The 25,338-nt window shown below is 39.5% G+C and overlaps 1 protein-coding gene across 5 annotated transcripts in view; it reads left to right on the top strand.

The window, feature by feature from the left end:
* Nucleotides 1–251: 251 nt before the first annotated feature.
* The window catches only part of SLCO4C1 (solute carrier organic anion transporter family member 4C1), a 66,578-nt gene continuing 41,491 nt past the window's right edge, over nt 252–25,338 (top strand). Inside the window, exons 1-3 of one of the 5 annotated variants that reach the window (XM_081498877.1) lie at nt 252–613; nt 1,154–1,506; nt 4,922–5,185. In XM_081498877.1, the coding sequence (XP_081355003.1) occupies nt 1,185–1,506; nt 4,922–5,185 (586 nt within the window). In that variant the 5' untranslated portion in view covers nt 252–613; nt 1,154–1,184. Of the gene's footprint in view, nt 966–1,153; nt 1,507–4,921; nt 5,186–25,338 lie in introns of all 5 variants that reach the window. The other 4 variants (XR_014056281.1, XM_081498878.1, XM_081498879.1 and 1 more) reach the window with 4 other exon arrangements.

Genomic DNA, 25,338 nt, shown 5'->3' with positions numbered 1-25,338 from the left:
ACGGTGTTCGGTTCTTCAAGATGTTATTCTTATTTATCCCACAGAGAGAAATTACACCGCTATCAGTATTGTTCATCTGAACGTAGGCAACGTACGGCAGAAAGAATATTTTATATATATATGGCTTTCAAGTTTCTTAATTTCTATTCCTTCACTTTGGGAGAAGTGAAAGCTACAAAAAAGGTGGTTATGATGCCAGCGGCTGTGGTGGTGAGGGCTGGTAGGGATTTCCGTTTCTAGGGAGGATGACCAGTACAAAGTCTTTTAGCATGGTGCTCACGGAATCCAAAATACTGTACCGCTGGGGGCTCAGATCCTGGAGTGCAGACGTAAGCCTGATTCGCTAAGCGGCAAAGGAAGATTTCCCTGGTGGCTCAGACGGTAGTGTCTGCCTGCAAGACGGAAGACCCGGGTTCGATCCCTGGGTCCGGAAGATCCCCGGGAGAAGGGAAATGGTGACCCACTCCCGTAGTCTTGCCTGGAAAATTCCATGGACGGAGGAACCTGGTGGTCTATACAGTCCATGGGATCGCAAAGCGGGGGACACGACTGAGCGACTGGTTCAGGGGGAAGAAGGCCGCTGGAGAATTTCTGGAATTATCTCCTGAAGCAGGTGTGTTCACAGCCTTCCCGTCAGCGGCCAGACGACTCCCACAACGTCTTGTTGGTTCTCAGTCCCTGGGAAGGGGCGCGGGGGGCCCGGGGCCCCTCTCAGGCTCCCGAGGAGGCGACGGGCCGCGCGACGACGGCGACGGCGACGAGACAGCCCCTGAGGGGGAGGCGGGGACTCGCCCGCGCGGGCGGGCTCAGGTGGGCGAGGCCGAGGGCCGACCGCACCGCCGCGGGGCAGGACGCCCGCGCTCGGCGGCCGCCAGCTCGCGGAAGAGGCTCCCGGTGACGACGACGGGGAGCCCCTGAGCGGGACGCCCGGGAGGCGGGGACTCCCTCCGCGCGGGCGGCCACAGGTGGGCGAGGCCGACGGCCGCCCGCTCGCGGAGGAGGCTCCCGGCGACAGAGCCCCTGAGTGGGACGCCGGGGAGGCGGGGATCCGCCCGCGCGGGGGCGCTGCCACCTGTCGGAGGAGGAGCCCCAGCGGAACCTGGGTTTATTTTTTATTTATTTTTATTTATTTATTTTTTTGCGGCTCCGGCAGCCCCGGGGAGTAGGGAGGACGCGCCCGGATCATGAAGAGCTGCAAAGGCATCGAGAACCCGGCTTTCGTCGCCTCCAGCCCAGAAAACCCGCGCCGCGTCTGTGCGTCGTCGCCTTCCATCGACATCTCCGTCCTGCCCACCCCGGACGCGGGCTCGCCGGCGCCTCAGGAGCCCCTGAAGCCCCCCGAGCCGCCTCAGCCCTCGGGGACTCCTGGGGCCTCCGGGCTGGGGTCGCTGTCCGAGTATGAGGAGGGGCCCTGCGGCTGGGGCAGCTTCCAGCCCCAGGCTCTCCAGCGCTGCAACACGCCCCGGGGCTTTCTGTTTTACTACTGCCTCCTGGCCCTCACGCAAGGTGAGGACCGGCGCCGGCTCCGGGGGTCGGTGGGCGGGCGGAGGGCGTCGAAGGGCGCCGGGGAGGAGAGTTGGGGGGGGCAGGGGCGCCGCCAGCCCCGGGGGTGGGGGGTCTGCGCGCCCGAGAGGGGTGGTCCCCGGGCTCGGGACTCGCGAGCGCTCGCACCGACGCCAACCAACCAGGTTCACGCTTCTGCATTTTTAGCTTCTCTTTTATCGAAACATTGAAAACTTGCCGGGCAAGCTCTTTCTTTTTCAAGTGTTCTGCCTCCAGCCTAGCAATTTCCTGCAGAGAAGGTGGAAATGAGGGGAACCGGGTGCTCGGGGTGGGGTGGGGTGGGGTGGGGTGGGGGCGCCTCTCTGCATTATAAAAGCATGCATTTTGCTAAAAAAAAAACCAAAATCCCCCTTATTAAAGGGATTTGTCTTTACATCGCTTCTGGAAGAGAATGGATAAACGTGCAGCTGAAGGTAGGGCGGTTCGCCAAGGAGAAACTTGTCGAACATACATAGGATTGGTCAGATCTATGCATTCAGGTTTTTGTGAGTGTAATTGGATGCTCTCGTGAGCCCAGGGAATATAAATCTGCAGAGGCTTCAGGCGTTATTAACTGGTAAGGCACTTCAAACCCCGTATCTGTTTGTTCACGAATCTCTTTTAGATTCTCTTGGGAGTTACTGATAAAGGCCCAGGTTTATACCCTCAGGAGGTTGCAATCAAGTCTCGATTGGAGGGGTAGGTAGTGAGGCAGAGGGACAGTGGTTCTCATGAAGGAAAGCATGCAGAGAATGAAAGAAATGGAACTTATGCTAGGGCGACAAATTAAGGACAGGGAGCATTAAAAGGGAGCATCTTCGAGGACATGCTATAAGTTAGCTGGAATTTGATAATATGTAGAATTTTTTTTGGTCACTTGAGTCACAGTTTAAAACTTTTGTAAAGAGGCAATCAAGTACTGATGGAAAGAAATGTAATAGGAAAAAATTGGGTTTGAAGTAGCTGTTTTTTAAGATTAACAGAAGACTGAATCGAAATATATTCTACCTGTTCTTATTCCTGCCCCACTGTCTTAAAGCAACTCAGTGTTGCTTGCACAGGTTAGGTGCTGAGTAAATATTTGTTGATTGCGAAGCAGCTGCAGCTCTTCTCCTAGTGACAGTTTTGTGCTCGAGTTACTTCCTTTTCCACCTTTCTTGTCCCCACCAAAGTTGGCCCTGTTTCAACATCTTAACCTTAGTTGTCCAAAATCAGTGATTACCAAGCATCTTAAGGTCAAATGTAAAGTTCAAAGAAATTCAGTTCAGTCGCTCAGTCGTGTCCAACACTTTCACAAGTAAAAAGTTTATCGTGTGTTTTAAGACATATTCTGAAATTGAAATATTATTCCAGAATATACCATTTTATGTTTAATATTTAAAATTACTATCAAATGTAATTGAAATTCTTAGAGAAATGTGTCAAGTTTAGCCTGGAGTTACCCTACCTAGAAATCTCCAACTTCAGAAGCGTAATCTGAGATGAAAATGATTCCATAAATTCTTACTTCGGCTTAAATTTGAATGACTGAAAACATTATCATGTTTCTCAACCTTGATTCTTGGGAAGACCGTTTCCAAGATATAGTATTATAATAGGTGATTAATTGGTGAAAAAAGACCCAAAACTTGTCAAATGAGTTTACTTAACTCAGCCACTTATCAAAAATAAACAGTATTTCTCTTAGCACTTAATTTCCCAATGTACCTCCTAGCTTCTTGCATTTACAGTGGACATAGTATGCAGCCTTTCATGAAATTTCTTTTTTTAAAAAAGCAAAGTTCTTGGAGTTTATGTAGTGTAGAATTTACTTTGGGATCCTAGGCTTAAAATGCTGTCTTTCCTTAAGAGTCTATAAATTTACTTCCTCAGAAATTTTTTTTACTGTAAAATCAATGAATTCTAATGACTGATTTTTAATCAGTATAGCAGGGGTGTTGGGAAGTTGATTTTAGATAGGAACTTTTCAGATTCTCAGACAACCTTGGTGGTGGTGGTTTACTCACCAAGTCGTGTCCGACTCTTGTGACCCCATGGACTATAGCCTGCCAGGCTCCTCTACCCATGGGATTTTCCAGGCAAGAATACTGGAGTGGATTGCCATTTCCTTCTCCAGGGGATCTTCCTGACCCAAGAATCGAACCCAGGTCTCCCGCCATGCAGGCAGATTCTTTACCGACTAAGTTCTGCTAAGTCGCTTCAGTCGTGTCCGACTCTGTGTGACCATAGACGGCAGCCCACCAGGCTCCCCCGTCCCTGGGATTCTCCAGGCAAGAACACTGGAGTGGGCTGCCATTTCCTTCTCCAATGCATGAGAGTGAAAAGTGAAAGTGAAGTCGCTCAGTCGTGTCCGACCTCCTTATAAATCTGTCATTCCTAGCTATTTAGAAATTTTATCTTAAAACATCAAGAGCTGTAAATTGGCGTATAGATTTATTAAACTGATGTGAAAGTAAAAATCATGTTAGGACTTTTAAAATTTGTGTAAAGTTTCTTGCTATATATTCCCAGTTAGTTTTGATAAAGCAAAATTTGAAGAGATTATAGAGATAATGTCTTGGATATGCTCTTTCTATTAATTAATGATTGAAAACAATTCATGGTAGCCTCTTAAGTAAAAAGAATAATCAGTTTGAAACTTTGTAATTTGATCAGATGGTTTTTATTTTCACTTTATAGTAATATCTAAACTTCTGTATAATCAGTATCCTAATCGGACATTTTTGTTGTTAGATTTGAATTTTCAGCTTTTTCTTGTTTATCTTATATTCTTTCATCACAGTTATAATGAACAGATGAAGTGTAAGTTGTTTGTTTTTTATTTCCTGTCATGTTGCCTATGATTTAGAATGGTAGTGATTGAAATAGACTTTTAGTTTGTTTTTGCCCCAGGAACTTTTAAATTATGACTTTAATGACCCCAAGAGTGCTAGAAGAAAATAGAGGTTTGAGAACTCAATTGCATCTTTCATAAGACTAAGTCAAGGATTGAGTAATTTGAACAGTTTTAGCATTTGACCTCTCAGTCACCTATATGTTTTGTCTTCTTCCAAGTGAGGCCCATGAGAATATACTATACCTGGAAACTCTCTAACGAATCACCTTCATGAGACTTTACCAGTCTCTTTTGTCATTTAAAGAAACATGGCTGGCTGTAATTCAGTATGTGATAAGCATCTACTTTATTTAACAACTGAAAATTCACAAATGTATAATTTAAAAGAGAACTGATTTGTAAAGGAAATATGTCTGGCTTGCTTAGATTGAACATTTAAAAACATCAAAAGAAATGAACAAACTTTAGTATGTCATGTTAATGATCATTCTCTATATGGTAAAGTTGTAGTAATGCACATAAATTTCCTCTTTTCTCTTGTAGGTATTGTGGTGAATGGCCTAGTAAATATTAGCATTTCTACTATCGAGAAGCGCTATGAATTGCAGAGTTCCCTGACGGGCTTGATATCATCAAGCTATGACATTGCCTTCTGTTTGCTGTCTTTATTTGTATCATTCGTTGGTGAAAGAGGACACAAACCAAGATGGCTTGCGTTTGCATCCTTTATGATAGGGCTGGGAGCGCTTGTGTTTTCACTGCCCAAATTTTTTAGTGGAAAATACCAATTTGGGTCCCTTTTTGAAGGTAAGTTTCTGTTCCCTTTTTGCTTGTTGTAAGAAGTTGTATTGGCTCTGTATTGCACCTCGCTTATATGGGTGTGTAGGGTAAGGGCTTAACTGTCTTCCTCTGTTCACTGCTTTGTTATGGTGTGATTTGTGTGGAGTAGGAGATTATAGAGACAGATTGTGCATTGTTCTAATACTCATTCCCCATATTATACACAATCTTCCTTAAAAAAAGACATGACCTGTTTTGCTTTGCCGGTGGTGTAGCTTCACTGGGGCTTTAAGATCTAGTTTTTCCCCTTGGTAGTTCTGTTTGCTGTGCTTACAGCTCTGCACCCTGGACCTGTTGACTCCTGATTTGAGAATGAGAGGTGAAACCTATAGGAGTAGGGCTTTTTCTGAGTACTGAAACTAGCTTCACTTTTGACTCTGACTTAGAGACACAGAACTTCATGAGTCACTTAAAGTGTTGTTCTGCTCAGTACATTATTTAAAGGCTCAGAAAGGAAGTTTGATTATTTATATTCCTGCTCCTTTTTTCACCCAAAGTATCTTTTTTAATGGAAAACCAATTATGGTAGAGCCCGAGAAATGTGCAAATGAAAGTAGACTTTTTAAACACTTTTTGTCCTTCCTGAGACTTTTAATAGCAAATATTGAACTAAAACCAGAGAGCTACAAAATCAGAAGCTTTCAGAGGTTAGGTAAATGAAAAAAAGGCTTATAGTAAGAAGAAAGGGGAACTGGGGCCTGCTGCATGATAGCCATTATTTTTAAAAAGTTAAGATTTTTATATTTGTAGTAGTGTTGAAGATTCATATTAAAGTGTTAACATTTCCCAGTATCTATTTCCCAGTTGTAGACTGACAACAAATAGGACAGTATTTTCAATAACCAAGTTTATATATCATGCAGCGTGGTTTTAGGGGTGCACTTACTAAGTAAGCAGACTTCACTTTAGAAATAAAAATAGAATATGCAAGTATATGGATCAAGAGAAGATGTTTTAAAAAGGTGGTACAGCTTGAAATGAATGAGATAAGGTGAATGTGTTATCTATAGAAAGGACAGTTACTGGATTCTAGTATATTATCTAAGATTCCATAAAATTTTATTAGGTCAACTGCACATACTCTGTGAGTAGTTTTAGGAATGAATAAGACATGTAGGTTTTAGTGTAGTATCTTTGATATCTTAATGGTAAAGGAAAAGCTGAATTTTTGTCTGTCACAAGAAATACAAAACTGATTCAGTGATAGCAAAAACATTATTGTACTGATAGCGTTTAGGTGGTGATCTTCATCCTGAATTGAATCCCTCATTTTTTCAGTTGATCAGATACCCTACTTATTCTTAAAGTATACAGACTTTGTTAAAAAAAAAAAACCAACTTTAACTCTTTGAACTAAAACATAAACACCTGCTCCAGTGCAAAAGCCTGATCTATCCTCAGCTGTCTTCTTAGCTTCCTGTCTTCCATACACCTGTTGTGTTGCAGCCAGTTTGAATAATTTCTATTTCCCAAAGGGAAATTGTCACAAATTAAGGAGTGTGTGGCCAGAGATGAAACCAAGAAGGTTCTTGAAACCAGCTTATAAACTTTTAGTACATTATTGTATATCATGCAAGTTTTCACCACATTCATGTTGATGTTTTTCATGATTTTAGCTGAAGTAGATTAGGTAGAAGAATTGGATGAGCTGTAAAATTTTTACTCTAAATTGACTCATAATTTAAATAATAATTTCTCTATGGCAAATAAAAGTAAAAATTCAATTTGCCCTTATTCTGCCATTGGTATGATGAATATTTATTGATAGGGACTCTACCTGATGCTGAAATAATAGCAATGAAACAGTTTCACACCCTCTGGATTATATATACTAGTGGGAGGAAATACAAAATAAAGCAACAAACATGATAACTAAAGATTGAGGTGAGTGTATAAGGGAAGAAATAGTATGAAGTAATAGTGCACACAAGGAAAAATACATGGGCAAGGGACGGCTATTGTGATAAAAACTGGATAATGAGGAGCCAGTACTGAAAGATGATTTCCAGGCAGGAGAAAAAGTGGTCGCAGGCTTTGGAGCAGGAAACAGCTTGGTAGATTTAGGAAGTGTCAGTTTTGGCCAGCATTATCAAAGGTAGGGAGAATGTAGCATGAGATGAACTTGAGAGGCAGGCAGACCACAGCGTGAGTCGTTTGGATTTGTCTTTAAATGCAGTGGGAATTCATGAGAGGGTTTTACACAGGGGAGTACATGATCTTACTTGTGTTTCTAAATGATCATTTGGCTTCTGTTGTTCTGAGGGACAAGAGTATTTGCGAGGAAATCACCTAGGAGATTTTCACTATAGTTCAGGTGGGCAATAAAGGTGGCTGGGGATGGGTTGGTAACAGTAGAGATTTAGAGGAGTGATTGATTTTTCAATGTACTTTGGAGGAAAAAGAGATGGGTCTTTATAGTGGATTGATTGTGAAGAAGGAATGGATAATGACTCCTTCATATTTGGTTTGGCCAACTGGGGCCATTTACTCTCGTGTGGAAGACTGGGTAGAACAGAATTGGGAGTGGAAATCAAGAATTGAGGTTTGGACTGAAGTATGAACTGCATACTGTATATCCAGTGTTGCAATATATATCTCTGGACATGAATGTTTATGTAAATGTGCAAGTCATTCTTCAGTCTTCATTCCTAGAAATGAAAACACTGTTTAGAAGGGCTTCCTTATTCTAATTTTTGATAGGTAATGTCACACTGACTTTTAGGAAAGAATATACCAGTTACTCTTCCACAGGCAATATATGAAAAATGCCTGGTTGCTATTTTGAAATTTTTACATTCTTTTTTTCCTGAAACTTTTCCTAAATAGAAATGTCACTGGGGTGTGTTTGTGTGTAAGTGGAGGTGTTTACAATATAACAGATACAAAACTAAGGGCTGAAATTACATTATATATGTAAAAGAACCTGGACATTTGCAAATAGAAGGAATGTTAGAAATTGTGAATCCCTTCTTTTACGATGTAGAACCTTAGGACAGGGCTTCCCTTGTGTCTCAGATGGCAAAGAATCCACCTGCAATGCAGAAGACCCGGAATCTATCCCTGGGTCAGGAAGATCCCCTGGAGAAGGAAATGACAATCCATTCTAGTATGCTTGCCTGAAGAATTCCATGGACAGAGGAGCTTGGCGGGCTACAGTCCATGGGGTCGCAAAAAGTCAGATACGACTGAGTGACTAACACACGCACACACACACACACACACACACACGCACCCGCATGCGCACGCGCGTGTGTACACACACCCTAGGATAAGCGATGAAGTGACTTTATAGTGATTTCATAGGTGGTCAGTAACAACTAAAATTAATACTAGTTTTTATGTTTTGTTTAGGTTTTTAAAATTTTTTATTTATTACTGGTAGTTGGTTAATTAAGTATATCAAATAATTTCAATATTTTTATGAACTTAAACCATTTCTTCCCTAAGTTCACATAGCCAGTTTTATTTTAATTTTTATTGAAGTATAGTTGATTTGCAATGTTGTGTTAGCTTCTGCTGTATAGCAAAGTGGATCATGTATGTGTGTGTGTGAGTTTTCAGCGTGTCTGACTCTTTGTGACCCCATGGACTATAGCTCGCCAGGCTCCTCTATCCATGGAATTCTCCAGGCAAAGATACTGGAGTGGGTTACCATTCCCTTCTCCGGGGGTCTTTCTGACCCAGGGATTGAACCAAGGTCTCGAACCCAGGTCTCCTGCGTTGCCAGCAGATTCTTCACTGTCTGAGCCACCAGGGAATCCCACATATGCATATATCCACTCTTTTTTAGATTCTTTTACCACATAGGTCATCACAGAATATTGAGTAGAGTTCCCTGTGCTATACAGTAGGCTCTTGTTAGTTCCCTATTTTACATATAGTGTGTATATGTCAGTTCCAATCTCCAAGCTTATCCCTTCCCCCTTGTGAAAATTGCTCAGTTGTGTCTGACTCTTTGCAACCCCATGAACTATACAGTCCATGGAATTCTCTGGGCCAGAATACTGGAGTGGGTAGCCTTTCCCTTCTCCAGGGGATCTTCTCAACCCAGGGATCGAGCCCAGATCTCTGCATTGCAGGCGGATTCTTTACCAACTGATTTGTCAGAGAAGCCCCTTGGTAACCATAAGTTTGTTTTCTACATCTGTGACTATTTCTGTTTTGTAAATAAGCTCATCTGTACCATTTTTTTAGATTCCACAAGTAAGTAATATCAAATGATATTTCTCTTTCTCTGTCTTACTTCGCTCACTATGACAATATCTAGGTCTATCCGTGTTGCTGCAAATGGCGTTATTTTGTTCTTTTTTGTGACTGAGTAATATTCCATTGTATGTATGTACCACATCTTCTTTATCCATTCCTCTGTCAGTGGACATTTAGGTTGCTTTCATGTCCTCGCTATTGTAAACAGTGTTGCTATGAACATTGGAGTATATGTATATTTTTGAATTGTAGTTTTCTCCATACATATGTCCAGGAGTAGGATTGCTGGATTATATGGTAGTTCTGGTTTTAGTTTCTTAAGGAACCTCCATGTTCTCCATACCAGCTTTACCAATTTATATTCCCGTGAACAGGGTAGGAGGGTTCTCTTTTTCTCCACACCCTCTCCAGTATTTATTGTCTGTAAATTTTTTGATGATGACTATTCTGAACCGCGTGAGGTAATACCTCATTATAGATTTAATTTGCATTTCTATGCTAATTAGTGATGTTGACCATCCTTTTGTGTGCTTTTGGGACATCCGTAACAGATAGCCAGTTTTAATGGTCTGTACTAACTTGTCTGCTCAAGTGAATTAATTCCCTTTTGTAAATACAGGATCATGTAACCACAAATCTGAGTTATTTATCCAACTCTAAGGAGAATGTTGAAAAAAACTGGAGATTTAAGTGAGAAAAGGAAAACAAATGAGTTTGAAAGCTTTTGGAAATAAATTAGAAGCAAGGAAATGTATGATCGTCTTAGGTAATTTTATATAAATAACCTAAAAAGCATAACATTAAGAAATCGTATTATTTGAATCATACATGTCATTTTAAGTTAATTTGAAACCGACATTGAGAAAATTAATATATTCCTTCGTATGCTTTTTTTGTTGCTGTTGTTTTGAACGTGAGGGAAACCAAACATTAGTTTGGATGAAATACTCTCTGTAAGAGGAGATTAAAGTAATTTAATATGATTGGTAAGTAGAAGAAAACAAAATATGAAATATGATAAGCATGTATAATTTCCAAAGGTGTGAGAATAACACAAAAGGAGGTTAAGAATTTGCAAAAAGGAAGAAAAGTGTGTTTGGAAACAGCTTGAATTTTCTATTCTACAAAAAATAAATTTAAGTAGGTTTGAGAAAGTATTTTCTTAAAGGAAATTTTAGTGGAGACATAAGGGTTAGAGGCAATTATCTAACTTTGAATGGAGAAAATAACATTTATCAAAGAAAACTTTTGCTTGTTGTTATTGGACAAACACAAGAAAAAAGGAAGGATTAATTTCAGGGAAATAAATGATTCTAAGGGCTAATTTTTTTATATATTAACCTGAGAATAGAATAATGTCATAAGCCATTTTCAAATAAATCATATTTGCCAGTCACTTTTGCTGTGTTTTAAAAGATCAGTAACATAACATATTTTAATATAGCTTTTAAATATTGTTAAAACGCACTAAACAATTAAATCTTTGCCACATAACAGTTTGTTTTCATCCAAGCACTTTTTAATTTCCTTTGGATGAGTGTTAATTTAATATTGGTAAATAAAATAATCTTTTCTTCTCTTTGAGACATTGTGACAAGAGTCATTAGTTAAATACTTAGGAATTATAGAGAACTAATTACTAAATCCAGAAGAGCTGTTTTTCTCTATTGACCAATAGTTGGATAAATTTTCTTAAGTTGTATTATTTTCCTGTTTCTCTTTCGTATCTTTTTCTCTCAAAAAAAAAAATACATATGTATATATATATAGCTCTCAACACTTCCCGTTTGCTTAATCACTAAATTTCTAATGTTTTAGAAATTGTATTTCAGGGAGCATTTTGCATCAAAGGACTTTAGTTACGCAGGCTGACTAACTAAAAATGTTGAATTAGGAAAATGATTAGAGCAGGACTCAAAATTGGACTTAATTTTTAATTACTGTTTTGTCTTTGTCTTGTGTTCTTAAAGGTTTTTTTTTTTTTGAATATGAAATGCTTGCCTAGAATGGAGAAGACAAAGGGCCAACAGGATGCTTTAATTTTGCTTGGCCTCTGAGTGTTCCTCTTTCTTCATATTGCTTCTTTCTTATGAAAATCACTTTTATTGTTTTTATATTTAAATTTTACTATAATGAAATAAAGAGGAGAGGTGGTTTGTTAGGTTAAAATATACAGTAGTGTAATAAAGTGAATTATTTAAAATGATCTTTAAATTTAATATTCAACAGTAAAAGAGCTAGAGCTAACTTTGAGGGATATTCAGTGCTGTAGAAGAAACTATCATTGTTTTTAACATCACTGTTTTTACTGTTTCCCAGACTTCCTAGATAATATGAATTATCCTAGATGATTGGTACCCCTATTTCATGCCCTATGGAGATCCTAATTCTAATTCAAGAAGTGGGACTCAGGAATTTATGTTTTTAAAAATTACCCAGGTTATTTTAGAAGTCCATTTTGGGAAATACGTGTCCAGTTTAGAATCTTCTTATTTTGTAGTGTCAACCGTGGACATAGAAATAAATGTTTCTTTTCATTTCAGGATTATTGCTTTATATTTTCCTTTAAAACAGGAGTTTCACAAGCATCATGAAATACTACCTACCTTAATATAGCCAGTTTTGTTGAAATTCACATGACCTAACTTCTGAAATAGAGGAAACTCACAGAGAAAAATAAGTAGACAGGCATGTGTCAGTGAGATGTTAGCACAAACTCATTTCTGCCCACAGTTATAGTTTGCAGACAGATATACATTTTAAAATTCATGGTCTTGAGCAAGAGAAAGTAATGTTGCTACATTTACCAAGATATGATCTGCCAAACCAAGTTTCTGATGGTATCAGGGATGTGTTAAACATGGGTTCCCCTAGTTCAATGAGTTTGGGAAAAGATGAACGCTAAAGATGTGCCTTACTGTATCACTGTAAAAGTGAATGCATTGTGTGACTCTTTAGTTAGCGGATATGAAATGTATAGTTCTGAACTTATTGACCAAAGAACTCCATAGATATGCTTGTCCCTTTTACCCTGCTTCTGCTATTCACTTTACATTTTCTCCTCCAGATTAGTGGGAAGGTCTGCTTCCCACTAATGTCTAAGTATGTGATTTTAAATCCCTTGTTGAATTTAGAAACTTCATTATGGCCAGCACCTATAACAGCATATGATGGATAGTAGGTACCTGAGAAATGTTTGCTGAGTTATCAGACATGTAAATGAATGACTGTAGCCCTTCAGTAGAGGCATATTAGGAGTCTGATGACTTGTCCTTTCACAGAAGGCAGTAAGAGTAGGTAATGGCAGATGGAGGCAGTCTGGGATTCTCTGTTCACATCTTCTATTAGCTTGGCCTTATGGAACCCAAAATTACTCCATAAAGAATAATTTTCCCTTCTTTTGGCCACTGACTTGGAAAGCATTGTTAAATTATCAAAGATTATCTGCCCTAAATGACCTTTATGGGTAAGATTTGGGATCTGAAAAATTTACAACATGAAAAAGGAAGCTAAAATGAGAAGCATATTCAGAAATAGAAGCAAAATGCATTGATACTCTGTTTTTGGCTTTCATCTTAATTGCTTGCTAAAATATTGATTTCACTACCTACTGTACTTCTACAGTGATACTAAAATGTCAGATGTCTTTGGATAGACTTTAGTAGTGATTACCCTTATTTATCTTCATGTGTGAAATAAAAGGAAATGCTCTGATAGGGCATTCAAGCGGACCACAGGCATAGTTGTGTCTAACCAGATGTAATATATGGGACGTAATGATTAAGCAATGCTTTTTGTAGCTTCCTCAGAATGGTTGGTAAAAATTGTGGTAAGAAAAAAATGAGGAAATTCAATTTTCTTGGTCACTAGTTCTTAAAAATGCACAAATTAGCCAGTGTGTTTTACTGTATTTTTTCTCCTTGATTTTAGTGGTATTAGCACATTACATTGAATGGCAGTGTAAGTAGTATAAGAGGGATGTTAAGGTCAGACAAACAGTTTAAGTTTTTGCTCGAGCACTGTATGGTAGAGCTGTGTGATCCTGCACAGGTTTTTTCGGCTGTAATCATGATGGTAGTAGTAACTGCTACTTCATGGGAAGTTACTCACCGTGCTAAGGCAGTGCCTGGTGGTAAGTTCTCATCAAATAATAGTAATGAGTAAAAATTATGTTCATGCTAATTAGCAGCTATTTTAATGTAAAAAATTGCCTTTCTTGGTTTGTTTAGTTATTGTCAATGGTAGTTACAATATGGACAACTAAAAATCTTTCAGTCTGATACATATGTTTTTGTAAGTGCCATTTGATATCAGCATATCCCCAAAGTCTGGCTAAATTTGATTTGCTGTAGCTAAATTAATTGGGGCTACTCAATATAACATACTAAAATATTGCCTTTTAAATAGCCAAGTTGCCTCTTTCTGAATAGTTTAAATTTTTTCCTAATTTTGAATGTGACATGTCCCTTGGGCAGCCAATCAGAAGATAGAAAAATTTTTTAAAAAATGGTGTACAAGGGGAAAAACTAGAATATATTGAATAAAAGGAAGTAAAATTTTTTCATGATAACACATCCTAGATAGCACATTATCAGTAGTTCAGCCTTTATTGTATATACATATTCATATGTGTATTCACAAGTAGTCATGCATGATTACACTTTTACATTAGATAGTCATCAATACCATAGTCACTGGATCCATCCATAGTCATTGGATGACTGGATGGCATCACCAACTCAATGGACATGAGTTTGAGTAAACTCCGGGGGTTGGTGATGGACAGGGAGGCCTGGTGTGCTGCAGTCCATGGGGTGGCAAAGAGTCGGACACGACTGAACGACTGAACTGAACTGAGTCATTAATACACACGTTCTCATACCTTCTTACTAACCTTTATACATATTCATATATCTTTATCTCACATTTTCATATATATATACAAATGCACATTTTAAGGAAACAATATTTTGAACTTATTAGTATCTATTTTTTAACTTAGAATATATGTTGGATATTGTAAATATTAAAAAAGACAAAACTGAAGAATATTTATGCTTTTGTATTATTTCATTTTATAGATAATCTATTTAATCGACCCTCCTTTGTTGTGATTTTTATTAATGCATTTTATTTTTCTGGTTAGAAAAGTTCTATTGGCCATGGCAGACAATATGTAATACTAAACAGTAGAAAGAGGGGAAAAAAATTCATTATTATCCTTTCCTCAAGTGAGCAACTTTGGGATTGTCTTAATATTTTTATTGTGTATGTCTCTTATAGAGTTAGTATAATATTTTTCACAGTTTACAACATGTGAGCATTCTTATTCTTGTACCATATTCAATTATATATATTAACCATTCTCACAGAGCTAAATATTTACATTTTAAAAGTTTTACATAATGAATCACCTCATGATAACATTTTTATGTTTAAAAATTGTACTATACTTTGGTAGTTATACAGTTCTTAACATTTTGAAATTGACTTTTTTCATTCAGAATAATTCTGTGAAGACTCATCAGAGTTGAGTTTAGTAATTGCTCTTTCCTTTTTATTGCTAATTAGTAAGTTTTTCATGGTATGGATTTACCGTGTTTTGTTCAACCATTCACCTGCTAAAGGACATTTGGGTTGATCTCAGTTTTTTGGCTATCCCAAGGTAAGCTATAAGCATTTGTGTACGGATTTTTGTTTGAACATACTTTTCAGTTCTCTGGGATGGATGCCTAGGAGTAAATCTGATGGGTCATAGATAGTTCTCTGCTTAGTTTTTAAAGAAACTACTGTTTTCCAGAGTGACAGTACCATTAGCAATGTATGAATGATCCAATTTATCTACATCCTTGCCAACATTTGTTGCTGTCATTACTTTAAAAGTTTTTTTAGTATTTATTTTTATTTATTTTATTTATTTGGCTGTGCTGGGTCTTAGTTGCCACACATGAGATATTCGACCTTTGTTGTGACATGTGGTAATTTTTAGTTGCAGCATGTGAGCTCTTTAATTGGGGCATGTGGGATCTAGTTCCTGAAAAAAGATGGAAACCCAGCCCCCTGAATTGGGAGCATGGAGTCTTAGCCACTGCACCACTAGGGAATTCCCCCTCAGTATTTTTAATTTTACCCATTTTGATATGTTGTAGAGAAATCTTGTTATGCTTGTAATCTGCATTTCCCTTTTGGCTAATGATGCTGGGGATCTTTGCTTGTGCTGATTTGCCATCTGTTTGTCCTTCATGTGGTATCTTTTCTTATTTTTTGCCCATGTTCTAACTAGATTGTTTATTTTTTACTGTAGAGTTTTGAAAGTTACTTATGTATTCCAAGTACTAGATCTTTGTCACATAGGTGGTTTACAAATATTCTCATCTTATCTGTAGTTTATCCTTTCCAACCTCGTTAACAGAGTTTTTCACAGAGCAAAAGATTTTAATTTGAGTGAAATTCAATTTATCTCTTTTTTCCTTTTGTTGTCAAGCCTAAGAACTCTTTTCTTAGTCTTTGATCTCAAAGGTTTTCTATTTCTTTTCTTCAAAAAGTTTATCATTTCAGTTCAGTCGCTCAGTTGTGTCCGACTCTGTGACCCCATGGACTGCAGCACGCCAGGTTTCCCTGTCCATTGCCAACTCCCGGAGTGTACTCAAACTCATGTCCATTGTGTTGGTGATGCCATCCAACCATCTCATCCTCTGTCATCTCCTTCTCCTCCTGCTTTCAATATTTCCCAGCATTGAGGGCTTTTCTAAAGAGTCAGTTCTTTGCATCAGGTGGCCAAAGTATTGGAGTTTCAGCTTCAGCATCCGTCCTTCCAATGAATATTCAGGACTGATCTCCTTAAGGATGGACTGGTTGGATCTCCTTGCAGTACAAGGGACTCTCAGGAGTCTTCTCCAACACCACAGTTCAAAAACATCAATTCTTCAGTGCTCAGCTTTCTTTATAGTCCAACTCTCACATCCATATATGACTACTGGAAAAACCATAGCTTTGACTAGACGGACCTTTGTCAGCAAAGTAATGTCTCTGGTTTTTAATATGCCGTCTAGATTGGTCATAACTTTTTTTCCAAGGAGCAAGCGTCTTTTAATTTCATGGCTGCCGTCACCGTGTGCAGTGATTTTGGAGCCCAAGAAAATAGTCTGTCTCTGTTTCCATTGTTTCCCCTTCTATTTGCCATGAAGTAATGGGACCGGATGTCATGATCTTATTTTTTTGAATATTGAGTTTTATTCCGGCCTTTTCACTCCTCTCTTTCACTTTCATCAAAAGACTCTTTAGTTCCTCTTCTTTTTCTGCTATAAGGGTGGTGTCTTCTGCATATCTGAGGTTATTGATATTTCTCCTGGCAATCTTGATTCCAGCTTGTGCTTCATCCAGCCCGGCATTTCACATGATGTACTCTGCATATAAGTTAAATAAACAGGGTGGCAATATATACAACCTTGACGTACTCCTTTCCCAATTTGGAACCAGTCTGTTCATAGTTTTCCATTTTCCATTTAAATCTGTGATACATCTTGAGTTGATATGGCTCTTTATATTTGTATTATTTGTTTATTTGACTCTTCTTTATATTTCCAATTAACATGCTGTTTACATTTTAAAAACAGAAATGTGTAACTAAAATACTTGCCACAATGATCATTACCAGTTTGTTGTTGTTCATTGTTCAGTCATTCAGTCCTGTCTGATTCTTTGCGACCCCATAGACTGCGATGTTGACTGCACGGGAGGAGTCACTGGTTCAGAGAAATCCTGAAATCCCACTGGGAAGCTGTCATGCTTGTTCCTTGAGTAAACTCTCCTCCAGCTTCTTGGGAGGGGCTTCATAATTCATTTTTCTCTGTTGGTCCTTTTTCATAATTATCCCTGGCTATATTTGGATGCTTAGAAGTTGTATTAGCCTGTTTCTTACCTATAAACATTAGGCAACTGAGGGTCATTTTAATACTTATTCAGTCACAATCTCTCCTAGAAGAGGCTAATGGTTCATTTAATAGTGTAGATGTTTCAGAAACTAATTGATTCAGGTATTGTTGTTGTTGTTCAGTCACTCGGTCGTGTCCGACTCTCTGCAACCCCATGGACTGCAGCACGCCAGGCTTTCCTGTCCTTCACCATCTCCCAGAGCTTGCTCAAACTCATGTCCATTGAGTCACTGATGCCATCCAACCATCTCATCCTCTGTCGTCCCCTTCTCCTCCCGCCTTCAATCTTTCCCAGCATCAGGGTCTTTTCCAGTGAGTCAGCTCTTGGATCAGGTGGCCAAAGTACTGGAGTTTCAGCTTCAGCATCAGGCCCTTCAATGATTATTCAGGATTAATTTCCTTCAAGATTGACTGGTTTGATATCTTTGCAGTCCAGGTGACTCTCAAAAATCTTCTCCAGCACCACAGTTCAAAAGCATCAATCTTTGGCACTCAGCCTTTTTTATGGTCAAACTCACACCCATACATGACTACTGGAAAAACCGTAGCTTTGACTATACAGACCTTTGTCGGCAAAATAATGTCTCTGCTTTTTAATATGGTTTCTAGTTTTGTCACGGCTTTTCTTCCAAGGAGCAAGCGTCTTTTAATTTCATGGCTGCAGTCACCATCTGCAGTGATTTTGGAGCCCAAGAAAATCATTTCACATGATTCTGGTTTATGTGCCAATAATCACACTCTAAGTTTTGCATTGTGTCTTGCCTCTTTAAGCTTATCAAAGTTAGGGAGAGTCAAACCCTTAGGTACTTTTCCTTGAGCCTTATTTTCCAATTGAAAGTATTTGCTTGAAGTGCAGGTCAGAAAAAACAAGGTCGGTAGTATGAGATGTAGTATGAGATACATGCCTATGGTTGCTTGTTCCTTCCAAATCTATTTCCATCCATGTACAGTGGGTAACACATACTTCATGATGGAGAGTTCAGGTTGCAGTGTCCATAATCCTGTTTGTGTCTAACATACCAGCATCTAAGAGCAAACCAACAGTTGCTTTTCAAAAGAATAATATAGGCCAAAAAGCTTAGTCTTAACTACAAAAACCCAGGGGTCTTCCCTGTGATTTCCCTGTGGAGACTTGCCAGAGGCCTCCTACATCTTCCCAGTCTGCCATAAACACTGTCCAAACCTGCTGCAAGAACTTTATCATGTTCCAGAACTCAGAACTGAGAAGGCCTTTGAGCAACACAGGTCAATTAAAATAGACTGTGAAGTAGATAAAACCAAGGTTATAGCCCCACTCCCTGTTAATGACATGGAATGTATTTTGCCTGGGGTCACCTTAATCCACTCAGGGCCATTAACAGGGAGTGGGGCCATAGCCTTGGTTTTATCTACTCCACAGTGTGTTTTAATTGACCTTTGTTGCTCAAAGGCCTTCTGAGTTCGGATAAAGTTCTTGCAGCAGGTATGGACAACGTTTATGACTGTTTATGGCAGACCGTCCAAAGAACACTGTCATAAATATTGTCCATACCCGCTGGCCATACCTGAAGCTGAAGCTCCAAATACTTTGGCCACCTGATGGGAAGAACTGATTCCTTAGAAAAGACCGTGATACTGGGAAAGATTGAAGGCAGGAGGAGAAGGGGATGACAGAGGATGAGATGGTTGGATGGCATCACCGACTCAATGGCCATGAGTTTGAGTAAGCTCCGGGAGTTGGTGATGGACAGGGAGGCCTGGCATGCTGCAGTCCATGAGGTCGCAGAGAGTCAGACATGGCAGAGTGACTGAACTGAACTGATGGCAGACTGGGAAGATATAGGAAGCCTCTGGCAAGTCTTCACAGGGAAGACCCCTGAGTTTTTTTTTTTAGTAAGGCTAAGCTTTTTTGCCTACATTATTCTTTTGAAAAGCAACCATTGGTTTGCTCCTCAGGGCTGGTGTGTTAGACATAAACAGGATTGTGATCACTGTGCAACTTGAACTCCTCATCATGAAGTATGTGTTACTACTGTGGTGGTGGTGGTTTAGTTGCTCAGTCGTGTCTGACTCTGCGACCCTATGGACTATAGCCCGCCAGGCCTCTCGGTCCATGGGATTCTCCAGGCAAGAATACTGGAGTGGGTTGCCATTTCCTTCTCCAGGGGATCTTCCTGACCCAGGTCGAACTCAGGTCTCCAACATTGCTGGCAGATTCTTTACCAGCTGAGCTACAAGGGAACAAATCATAAAATTAGACATGTGAAAGTTGGACATTTTGTTGTTAAATGAAATGGTAGATGAAAATAGATTTGAAAGGTGCAAGTAACTGTAGGTATATATCTCATACAACTAGCCTACTTGTGTTTTATTGATTTGCACTTCCCTCTTTTCCAAAGGAGAAAGATTATTATAGGCAGGAGTTAGCATGGTTTTACTACGAAACCCTAAATGTCCTCATTACAAGGATCTCACATAGTTCCTTGTGACTGGCTAACAGAGCAGGAAAAGGTGTAGCCTGGTTTACAGAGGGTTTTTGCTGGCACCTACCAAAGGTGAACATTTTGTAGAGAAACCCCAGTCAGGCATGTCCCTAAAAGGCAATCGTCTGTGGAAATTCTGTTTTGATAGAAGAGAAGGCCTGAGGTACAGATTTTCATTGATTCACACACAACAGTCTGGGCTTCCCTTGTGGCTCAGACAGTAAAGAATCTTCCCGCAATGTGGGAGACCCAGCTTTGATTCCTGAGTCAGGAGGATCCCCTGGAGAAGGGAATGAATACCTACTTCCGTATTCTTGCCTGGAAAATCCCATGGACAGAGGAGTCTGGTGGGCTACAGTCCGTGGGGTCACAAAAGAGTTGGACATGACTGAACAACTAACTCTTCCATGCACAACACTCTGATAAGCTGGCCAGTCAGAAGCTTGAAAAAAAACAAAACAAAAATGAAAGTTGTTAACAAGGTAATTTTAATAGTATGTGATGAGTTACTACATATGTATAGTGGACTGCAGCCATGAAGTTAAAAGATGCTTGCTCCTTGGAAGGAAAGCTATGGCAAACCTAGACAGCATATTATTAATAAAGATCAGAGACATTACTTTGATGGCAAAGGTCTGTTTAGTCAAAGCTATTGTTTTTCCAGTAGTCATGTACAGGTGTGAGAGTTGGATCAAATAGAAGGCTGAGAGCCAGAGAACGGATGCTTTTGAACTGTGGTGTTGGAGAAGACTCTTGAGAGGACAGCAGGGAGTTCAAACCAGTCAGTCCTAAAGGAAATCAGTCCTGAATATTCATTGGAAGGACTGATGCTGAATCTGAAGCCTAGAATGTAAAGCTGTTTTTGCCACTTGTTAACTTGAGGGCATCCTTTGTAGAAGACACTCTCAGTCAGGAAGAAAATATGGTCAGTCAGTGTGTTTTCCCAGCCACTGTACTTTTTGTGGCATTGACCCATATTAAAAATGACCACATAGTATAAAAGGAAGCTAAACATGGGTTTAGAATGATTTTTCCCTCCTCATAGACTGGTCTACCTCCTGCATTGCAGATGCATTACCCAGTTTACCAACTTCAGGGTCCAGTCCTGAGAGCAATGATTTGGTAACATTCCCCAGGGCAACCGATATACCCCGGGACAGCCGGAATATGTCTATCCTGGTTGCAGTTTGTCCTCCTGAGACAAATACATATTCTAGATATGAATTTATTCTTACCACCTATGATGCTTCTACCAACACTCAATGTTGTTTGACGTACAAAATGCCTTATTCATTATTATAGCTAACTTCTAAAGAAGTTGCATCACTTCTAATGAAGAAATTCATTTGCAGCAGAATTATGGTAACAGACTTCTGCTCATGAAATTCACTTGTGTGTCTTACTGTGCACCCCAACACCCAGAAGTCTCTGACTTGGTAGAGTAGTGTCTGTTTTGTTATAACTTGCAGAATAAGGTTTCCTTCTCTACAGAACATGGTATATGCATTAAGTGAGTCAGAATGCATTCTGTGTTGCTGGGACCTCCATAGCCAGCATACATAGGGTACTGAACTAGGGAGTGTCAGTGGGTTGGAGCCTTTTACTACTGTCCCTAAAAATCCACTTACAGAATTTGTTTCCAGCCTTAGTCTTCATACTAAATAATCAACAGGTAGAGAAGATGACCACTGAACTGGCAGAAGTCATGGATCCTTGTTAAGAAGGGGAAATTGGGTTGTTTTTAATCAGTGGCAAGGCAGAGTGTATTTTGGACTGAGGGTGCCTGTTAATATCCCCATACCCAGTCACTCAGTCGTGTCCGACTCTTTGCGACCCCATGGACTGCAGCACACCAGCTCTCCCTGTCCATCACCAACTCCTGGAGTTTACTCAAACTCGTGTCCATTGAGTTGGTGATCTCATCCAACCATGTCATCCTCTGTCGTCCCCTTCTCCTCCCGACTTCAATCTTTCCCAGCATCAGGGTCTTTTCAAATGAGTCAGTTCTTCGCGTCAGATAGCCAGAGTATTGGAGTTTCAGCTTCAGCACCAGTCCTTCCAGTGAATATTCAGGACTGATTTCCTTTAGGATGGACTGATTGGATCTCCTTGCAGTCCAAGGGACTCTCAGGAGTTTTCTCTAACACCACAGTTCGAAAGCATCAGTTCTTTGAGGCTCAGCTTTCTTTATGGTCCTGCTCTCACATCCATACATACCCAGTGGTACTTGTTAAAAGGAAACCCGTGGAGCTTGGCTGACTGTGCACAGAGCCTGCTCGCGGGCTGCCAGACCTTGCCGAGCAGAACGTGCGGCAAGCTGGCCGCCGCAGCCCTGCTGAGGGACACGTGCGGCTGTCTGCGGTGGTCTCGCTGAGGTGTCTGCCCGCGTAGGGGTCTGGCCCTCCGCAGACAGGAGGGAGAAGATGGAGAAACAGCCCCGCACCTTGGACCAGGCGTTGCTGCAGTTCCTGGTGGTTACTCTCTCCAGTAAGCTGCTCAGTGAAGCACGGACAAACGAATTGATTAGGAATAGCCTATCCAATTACTGGTGGGGATCCTAATATGATAGCACAGGCAGCTAGGATGACAAATCAGACTAGAAGCAAGAAGACGTGGAGCAGCATTAGATCATACTTAGAAACAGCACGCACAAGTCAATATCCTGAGTACCATCTACCTTTTAACAGGTCCGAGTGGCGGGGAAGAAGGTCTCGGCCTCTTCGTGCACTGACTGGCCTTATTCCATTGGTATCGTTAGCAGGACTGTTTCACTCAGCCTGTGTGGAGGAAAACTTCCCCAGGGCTGCAGCAGCACACCAGCCTGTGCTTTTACAGTCAGCTGTTGCCGACTGCCGACTACCACCTTTGGACTTGGATGGGTACTAACCTCTTCTGGCATAGATAAGGGAACCAGAGCCAAGATGGTATATCTTCATGATATGCCTAAGTGTCTGTCTCTGAAAGCCTGACCACATGGAAATACTGGAAACCCACTTCATGTGCTGGAAAGATGCTTTGCCTAGCATCTCTCAGAGGTCTAGGACTGTGTCTTTGGTAAAGTAACATGATAAGGATGACTGAAGTAGTTCTGAAGAATCTATGTTGGAATAGTTGTAGAGAAATGCATTTGAACTAATGTGATATAAAAGTATAATAAAATGGAAATTTCATGGACTTGCCAAAATTCTGAGTTTGTAAAGTCACCTTCATTTCCTTGGCATCAGGTGCTTGCATTAATTATAATAAAATAATAAATAAGATACTGATACTTTCCATTAAAAAAAAAAAAGGAGCCCTGTGACAACCTAATAGAGACAGAACAGCTGAAGATTTATAAAGACTGTAAAATCCCTCATCAACTGAGAGACAGGCAGGTGGTAAGGAATTCCTAGGCCAGAATACTGGAGTGAGTTCCCAACCCAGGGATCAAACCCAGGTCTCCCGCATTGCAGGCAGATTCTTTATCAGCTGAGCCACAGTAGGTTCATTCAAATTTTATATCATTTGTAGTCAATATTTTTATTTTAAGAGATTTTAAATTTATTGGTATATGCTTATATATATAATTTTCTAATGTTAAAAAAATCTTTGATGCATTTATAGTCATTCCTGTTATATTCATGATATACAGTTCCAGTTTTCTTATCTTTTAATGGGTTAATGGCCTGTTAGGTCCAGAGTTTCTATTGTACTTTAGAGATGATAAGGAGATCAACTTTTAAATCTTATATTAAAAAGTTTTTGTCTCTTTATGTTAAAGTCAGAAGCTCTTATAGAAATGTTTTGAATTCACATCCCAAACTATTCAAGAAACTGATTAATTTTACTTTATGTCACCATTAACCATGAGATGAATCTCTTAGATACATAGGCTCTTAAATCTTAGAAATTTTGAAGTTAATCTAATCCAGACTTTACTTATCTGTAAATGAGGAAAGCAATAGTATCACTTTCATAGGATTTTTCTGGGGATTAGATAAGAAAATGTTTGCCATTGAAGGACCTTGCTTAAGATAAGCACCCAGTGTGTATTATTTTTATTGCTGGTAACATAAATGAGGATAAGATAAAAGTAATGTATGGTAATTAAGAGCCCAGTGAGTCATACAGGCCTAGTCACTGAATAAAGAAAAATACTAGTAAATGAAAGTTTCCTTAGGGCAACTCAGGTGACTAGACTTGAACAATGGGTGTGGTATCAGGAGAAAAAGCACTTGACATGGTCATTATAGCCAAGGACTATATCATGAATGCTTTTCATGTTTCAGACTTGATGACTAGAAAATGGATGTTATAACAGATATTGGAAAATCAGGTGGAGAAGTTTGGTTTGTGGTGAAGCTTGTGAATTTTGTTTTAGATTTAGAGGTACAAGCTTGACATTAGAAGTATAACTCTAATATAAATAAATAAAATATAGATTTCTTCTTTTTAGAAAAGTGTAATTCTAGAGCATAAAACACTGGAAGTTCAAACTGGGATTTGGAGTCATCCTCACAGTTTCTACATTTATATGTGCATTTCAAAGGAGATGGGTTGTAAGAAAAAAGGTGGGAAGCAAAATCCTGAGTCTCGGCACTCAGTTCAGTCACTCAGTTGTGTCCGACTCTTTGCGACCCCATGGACTGCAGCACGCCACATTCTTCTCGCATCCATACATGACTACTGGAAAAACCATAGCTTTGACTAGACGGACCTTTGTTGGCAAAGTAATGTCTCTGCTTTTCAATAAGCTGTCTAGGTTGGTTGTAACTTTTCTTCCGAGGAGCAAGTGTCTCTTAATTTAATGGCTGCAGTCATCATCTGCAGTGACTTTAGAGCCCCCCAAAATAATAGAGTCTTGGCACTAGGAGTCACTAAGTGATCATTGATAACACTAATCCTTTCAGAATTATGTCTGTCAATACAAGAGTTAATTTAAAACTTTTAATTACCTAGAGTTGTTTTGTTTTACCTGACACCTTTGTTATACTTCAAACCAAAGTGTGTTTTATGGAAACTAGTTCTGTGAGATGTTAGACATTAGTGGAGAAAAAAGCCACTTGAATGTATGACAGATAATGTATAAAACTTTATCATATTACTTATAAATGCATACTTGTTAATCTAAGAGGAGAGGTGCTATAATACAGTATTTCCCACACTGATTTGACCATAGCACCCTTTCATTCATGGAAATTCTCAGAAGCCTAGGATTCCATAAATTATACTTAGGGAAATCTTGCTTTGTACCTTTTTAAATAATGGTTGAGCTCATTTAATTATAGCTCCCAAAGATCACGGACAATATATTAGAGCATCAGAAAACTAGGAATCCAATTATTAGGCTATGTTGCAAAATCTGACTCTGCATAGCATGTGACTTTGGTCTTCAATTTTTTCATTTGTAGAATGATTGCAGAACATTGTAAAGATGAGGCTAGAAATGTATGTGAAAGCTTATAGTTTTTTCCTTTGGAGTAATACATGGTGAGTAAAATAGGATAGATTCCGTTGTAGTTAAACGTGAGTGTTATTT

This window comes from Giraffa tippelskirchi, chromosome 6 (assembly GCF_054371585.1).
Source record: "Giraffa tippelskirchi isolate mGirTip1 chromosome 6, T2T-mGirTip1v1.2.pri, whole genome shotgun sequence".
Classification (NCBI taxonomy): Eukaryota; Metazoa; Chordata; class Mammalia; order Artiodactyla; family Giraffidae; genus Giraffa; species Giraffa tippelskirchi.
This window is presented reverse-complemented; position numbering and strand designations above follow the sequence as displayed.